Source organism: Aotus nancymaae, unplaced genomic scaffold (assembly GCF_030222135.1).
Source record: "Aotus nancymaae isolate 86718 unplaced genomic scaffold, 86718_ANA_hifiasm-v0.15.2.pri h1tg000015l_1, whole genome shotgun sequence".
NCBI classification, from domain to species: domain Eukaryota; kingdom Metazoa; phylum Chordata; class Mammalia; order Primates; family Aotidae; genus Aotus; species Aotus nancymaae.
The window spans coordinates 9,899,103-9,905,102 of record NW_026988427.1 but is presented as its reverse complement, the minus strand read 5'-3'; the positions used below and the strand labels follow the sequence as shown (position 1 = coordinate 9,905,102).

General features: G+C 55.5%; 1 protein-coding gene across 2 annotated transcripts in view; it reads right to left on the bottom strand.

Annotated features, from left to right (window-relative positions):
• Positions 1 to 3,228: 3,228 nt before the first annotated feature.
• The window catches only part of RASGEF1C (RasGEF domain family member 1C), a 98,944-nt gene continuing 96,172 nt past the window's right edge, over positions 3,229 to 6,000 (bottom strand). For both annotated transcript variants that reach the window (XM_064376614.1, XM_064376615.1), the window contains exons 13-14: positions 4,457 to 4,529; positions 3,229 to 3,974 (exon numbers count right to left, since the gene is read on the bottom strand). In XM_064376614.1, coding sequence (XP_064232684.1) covers positions 3,950 to 3,974; positions 4,457 to 4,529 — 98 coding nt within the window. In that variant the 3' untranslated portion in view covers positions 3,229 to 3,949. The remainder of the gene's footprint in view (positions 3,975 to 4,456; positions 4,530 to 6,000) is intronic.

Sequence of the window (6,000 nt, the reverse complement as noted above, 5' to 3'; positions counted from 1 at the left end):
TGGCATGATAGGGAGTGAGGCCTGCTTTCCTCTACTGCTGGGTACAAGGCATGGCTTCATCAGCAGGGCCCATGGCGGGGGGTGGGCAGGTGCAGGTGGGGAGCTGGGCTGTGGCAGATTTTGTCTTGAGCATGAATGAGACAGTGCAGGGCCCTCCTGAAACACGAGGGGACACAAGAGGGCTCAAGGACCTGCAAAAGAGGAGGGGGCAGGAGCAGAGGAAAGATGCCTGTCATCATCAGTGTGACAATGGGAAGCCCAGGTGGCCAGCAGAAGCCCCTCTGCTCCTCGGCATGGTTAGAAGCAGAGTTGTGGAGGTGATGGGCCCTGCAAGCCTGGCCTCCCCTGCTGTTCTCCATGAGCAGTTGCTTAGCCTTTCTGAGCCTCTGTTTCCCCACTTGTCAATGGGGATGGTGACAGCACCTACCTGTCGGGGTTTGTTAGGCTGTAGGTGAAGTGCTGGCCTGACTCTCGGTGTTGTGGGGAAGCATTTGAGTTTCTGAGTGTGAAGTATGAGCTTCCAGCAGGGGCACATCCCAACTGGGGCTCTTGACTGAGAACCCAGCTGCTCACCCCCTTGACCCATGGGTGGGTGAGTCAGTGGTTGGGAGCTAGAAACTGGGGAGGGGATTGCTTGGAGGGTGCTGTGAGTGCATGGGACACTTCCAAGGGGTGAGGGGGTTGCCCCTCCTGGAGAACCTCTCAGGAGCCCTGCAGGGTTGGGAGATGCAGAGGCCTGAGATCTGTGGCCTGCTTGAGGGATCTGAAGATGAGGGGCCATGTCAGTGTTTGTTAATGTGTCCCTGAGTTGTTAGGGACGGGGACTGTGACAGTCCGTGGGACAGCCCTACTCACACCTTTGAGGTTATCTGGGGCTCTGCTCTGGGTGGCTGCATGGGCTTTGCAGAGGGCTGGATGTGGCTGGGTTCCCAGACTAAGTTGCTGGCCATGATGGAGATGCCTGCTGTGGTCTAATGCTGGTGTCCCCGAGTTCCTGTGTTGAAACTGAATCCCCAATGTGAGGGTATGAAGAGGTGGGGCCTTTTGGGAAGTGGTTGAGTCATGCGGGTTCTGCCATTGTGAATGGGCTTAGTGCTCTCATAAGAGGGGCTGGAGGCAGCTGCACACCCCTTCCATGTGAGGGCACGCAGATGGTACCACCTGTGACGAGCCAGACACTGAATCCGCCGGTGTCTTGGTCTTGGGCTTCCCGGTCCCTGGAGCTGTGAGCAATGCATTCTCATTGTTTATAAATTACCCGGCCTCAGGTATTCTGTTACAGCAGCTGGAACCAAGACACCATTTCCCAAGGAACTGCTTAGGGTGGGGGACAGTCCCCAGTGATGCAGTGATGGGGGCAGGGGTTTCAGAGAACCCATGGGTCCACCGTGTGAGAATGAATTGATTTAGAACCCCAGTCAGTCCCAGGGTCTGAGGCAAGCCCCAGTCAGGGAAGAATCTTCGGGTCTGCAGGCTCCACCCCACCCAGCCCCTTCCCTGGAGAAGAAGCCTAGGTGCTGAAGGAGAGCCCATGGCCAGGCCCCGCCTGGCACTTGCTGTTCGGCTGAGCGGTATTAGGGGTTCACATCACCCGGTGCCACGCTGAGCTCAGGGGCATTAGTCCTCGGCACCACGTGTGCCGCTGACACTTGCCCCACAGGCACAGGCTCTGCCCTGTGGAGCCCCTGGGGGCCATCCCAGCTGGCCGGATGTGACACTGGAGCCAGGACTAGAGAAGGACAAAAGACACCTCTTCAAGGAAGGGCCATGAGCCCCAAATGAGGCCGAGGAGCAGACTGTGTGGCTGTGAGCGAGGCCTCCCTGGGCTCCGAGGCTGCACCTTGAGAAGGCACACCATGCTGCCTGGGGTGTCTGGGCAGGTCCTCTGGCACCCAGCAGCTGCTCGGAGGGGTGCAGAGCTGGGCTGAAGGCCCCTTGGAGGATCCTGAGGCAGAAATGTGCTCAGCCCGAGCTCCCAGCCCTGCCTTCTCCACGGGGCTGGCTGTGGGTTGCCTCCTTCCCTCCTGCCCCATAGATTCCCCTGCCAGAGCTGGGAGCACTCAGCTTCACCTGGCCATCCTCCTGATACCCATCCTGTGCTGGGCCACTGGGGGCCTGCTGTCAGGAATCGTTTCTGGGAGATAGGCCCAGCATCTTAGGCTGCAGCTCTGACTGGATTGACAAGACAGGGAACAACATGTCAGGCAGTGGGAACAGCATGCCAGTGTGGCCAGGAGGCAGGGATGGTTCCTGCTGACCTCTGGACAGGGCTTTTCTAACATTGCCCAAGGGGCGCCAGGGACTCAGGGTGTCAGGTAGGGATAGGGTGAGAAGGTGGGTCTAGCCAGCTCCTGGAACCCCCAAAACTCCTTGGGTTGGGCCCCCAGGGCTCTGCCCAGGCCCTGCGGGATCCCTGCCCCAGCCTCTCCACACTACTTGCCCTCCCCAGGGTCTCAGATGGAAGCGGTGGGCTGGGGTGGTGCAGGGCGGATTCTGCTTAGCCCCGATGTGAAGGCCCCCCTGCCTCTGCCGGGTCCTTCTGGGGCCTTGCTATGGTCCTGGCTCACCAGGCAGAATCCCTGAGTTGGCTGAGGCACCAGGGCTGCTGGTGGCCCTGTCTCTGCCTGTTCCCCAGATAGGACCCAAGTCCAGGTCAACCGAGTCTGGTGCTGAGTGGGACCCCACCGCTGAGGGGCCTGACATGGCCTGGAGCTGGCCAGGGTAGGTCAGTGTACCCCAGTGCCCCCCACCCAGCCCATCCACCACCCAGCTGGCCCTGATGAGGAAAGGGGGTGTACATTGTACTCTCCGACTTCTTGGCTAGATGACCTTGTCACGTGTCAGGTGGGGTCGCGGATGTTCCCTGGCCCACTGCCTGCTGGCTCAGTTTGTGAGGGGCTGGAAACAGACTGGGTGGGGCTGTGGGAGGGGCCTGCTGGTGGGCCGACGGGGTTTTGTTGGCTTCTTCATGCCCTGGTCTGCGCAAGGGGCCCCAGGCACAGGCAAGGCTGTGGGTATCCCTCACCAAAGGTTAACTGAGCATCCACCACGCACCAGGCTCTGTGAGCAAGACATGGGGTCTCTGGATGGGAAACGGGAAACGGACACCTGGTCCCACGCTGAACCGTGGCTATGGCATTCCCAGAGCTGAGTTGAAAACCTGCCAGGCATCCTGGCCAAAGGTCATTTCAGGCCGGCGGGTCAGAGGCATGGGTGGACATGGAGAAGCAGGGTGTACGGGTGTGTTTATAGCAACTAAAGTTTACAGGGGGCTGGGCTTTATAGCAACTAAAGTTTATAGCAGGACTGCCGTGTACACACTGTAACTCCGTGTGTCCAGTGTCCTGCTGACCCGTTCCACAGCTGTCACCAGAAAGCTATCCCCTGGGGCCAGCAGCATCCAGGAAGGGGGTACCTGGGGCTGCAGAGACAAGCTCATCGGCAGGGCAGGGCAGGGGCCCATGGGCAGAATGGCAGTGGCTGCCGGTGGGCTCGGAGCTGGCGCAGGCATCTCACATGGCACCGTGATGCCTGCTGTGGTTGCACAAGTTCCCAAGCCACCTGATAACAGACTGTGGGTATTGGCCGAAGTGGTATGTCACTGAGCAAGGTCTTGAGCTTACAGCGGCCCGACCCTCTGAGGCAGTGCCGTGTCCTTGCCGAGGATGGACAGACTGACCAGTCACATGACCCCACGGTCCTGAAGGCAGGATGTCCCCAAGGCTTGTGCCACCCACACGTCTGGAAGCCCTGGGCCCTGCCAGGGCTGAAGTCCCACAAAAGGTCTCCTGTGCCCATATGGCCACTGTGGGGGGGTGTCAGGCCACAGGGTTGGCGTTTGCAAAGTAGTGAGGCGCTCCCCCGCCTCTGCCCACTGTGCCATCTGAGGCAGGGCTGTAGACGGCTTCTGCGGGCTCCATCTCTTCCTCCTCCCTCAGTTCAGCACTTTTCATGTCTTCCCCAAAATAGAAGATCTGCAGATTTAAGCATGTCGGGCAGCTGTGAGAGCCTGGAGCTCCCCACCCCGGTTAGACTGTTCTCCGGCACAGCTGCCTTCTCAGTGCGCTGAGGAGAGCCGGCCTCCTGCCCCAGAGGGGTGTTCTGCAAGTCCCTGTGGCTCAGCCCTCAAAGTCCATTGCTATGGATCATTTCCGACCGCCACTCGGACGTGTTAACATGCCAAACAAGAAGGAGGTGGGGTGTGTGCCCCACTGTCTGGCATAAAAATATGGACTGGGAGTCCCTGTCCCTGGGACGTGCATCTTGACTGCCCACAGAGACAGCCACCAGCTCAGGCTCTTCTCCTCATCCCCATGACTGTGGCTTGATTCCGCCCCCACCCCGCTGTGGGCTGCCCAGGCTCCCAGGAGGCTGATGGCCTGGGTATCTCTGAAGCCTCTCGGCCCTGACCTGGTCCCAAGCAGCCCTCAGGCCCCATCTCTGCACGAAGACTCACCTTAGAGATTTCCATCTCTCTTTTTCCGTTTGGTTCTCTGGGCTTTCACTTTCATAAGAAGCCAAATAAAGACCTAGACAGAAAATGAAGTGAAATTTCACAATTATGGTTGATAATAGCCTGTTCTACACCCAGAGCCTGGCCTGCTTTTTGCTTTAAAATTACAGTTCTTGTTCGGGAATAAGTATAGATCCAGTGTGGCTATAAGAAACAACGCAGAGATTCTGTGGACCCATCACCCACATTCCCCCAGTGGTAACCATGTGCAAAACAGAGTAGTGTGTATCACAGCCAGGACACTGACGCCACACAGTTGGGACACAGAGCATTTCCATTCCAAGGGCTCGGTCACCAGAGACCCCACGTGCTGCCCTCTGACGGCCACACGCACTCACCTCCCACCCAATCTCTTTCCTAAGCCCTGGCAACCACCAATCTGTTCTCCTTTCTGTATTTTATCATTTCAAGGATGTTCTATAAACGGGTCATACGGGATGTGATGCGATTGGCCTGCATCCCTGGGCAGAGCTCTGGGGATGTGTCCACCCTGCAGCACACACCGATCGCTGAAGAGCACGTGGTGTGGACGGACCGCAGTTAGTTTAACCACTCGTCCTCTGAAGGACGTCCAGGGTGTTTCTAGTTTTTGGCTATAACAAATAGAGCTGCTATAAACATTCGTGTATGGGCTTTTGCTTGTATGTGAAACTCACTTCAAATGATGTATAAATATGTGAGTCTTCATTTCTCTAGAATAACTAACTGCCCAAGAATGCAATGGCGGGGTGATATAATAGTGGCATATTTGGAATAAGAAGCTCTTTGTCTAGTCCTGTAGTCTGAGGATTATCTCTTGCTTTTTCCTGCTAAAAGTTGTACAGGTTTATATTGTACATTTCAGTCTGTGATCCATGTTGAGCTAATTATTTGTATAAGGTGTGAGGCTTGGGCTGGGGTTCGTGTTTTGCTCTGTGGATGTCTGGATGCGCCAGCATTGAAGGGCTAGCTTTCCTCCATTGAATTCTTTTTTTTTTTGGTCAAAAATCACCTGGTATATTTGTGTGGGTCTCTTTCTGGGTTCTCCGTTCTGTTCCGTTGATCCATGTATCCATCCCTCCCCTAATACTGTGCTGTCTTGATGACTGTAGCTACATAATATCAGCCGTAATATCAGGTAGACTCATTCCTCCCACTAATCCTTTTCAAGATTGTTTTAGCAATTATAGTTCCTTTGCCTTCCATACAAATTTTAGGAGAATCTCATCTCTACCTTACAAAGAGTCTTCTGGGATTAGGCTAGGAATTGCATTAGATCTGTACTTAAATTCTGGGAGGACGATTAATACCTTTGCTATGCAGTCCTCCTGTTCATAAACATCCGTTTATCAACATCTTCCTTCATTTCTTTCATCAGCATGGAGTAATTTTTGGCGTACACATCCCGTGCATGCTTCGCTAGATTACACCTGCGTATTTCATGTTTGGGGGACTGTAAATGGTATTACAATTTTAGTTTCAGTGTGCACATGTTTATTGTCATATGT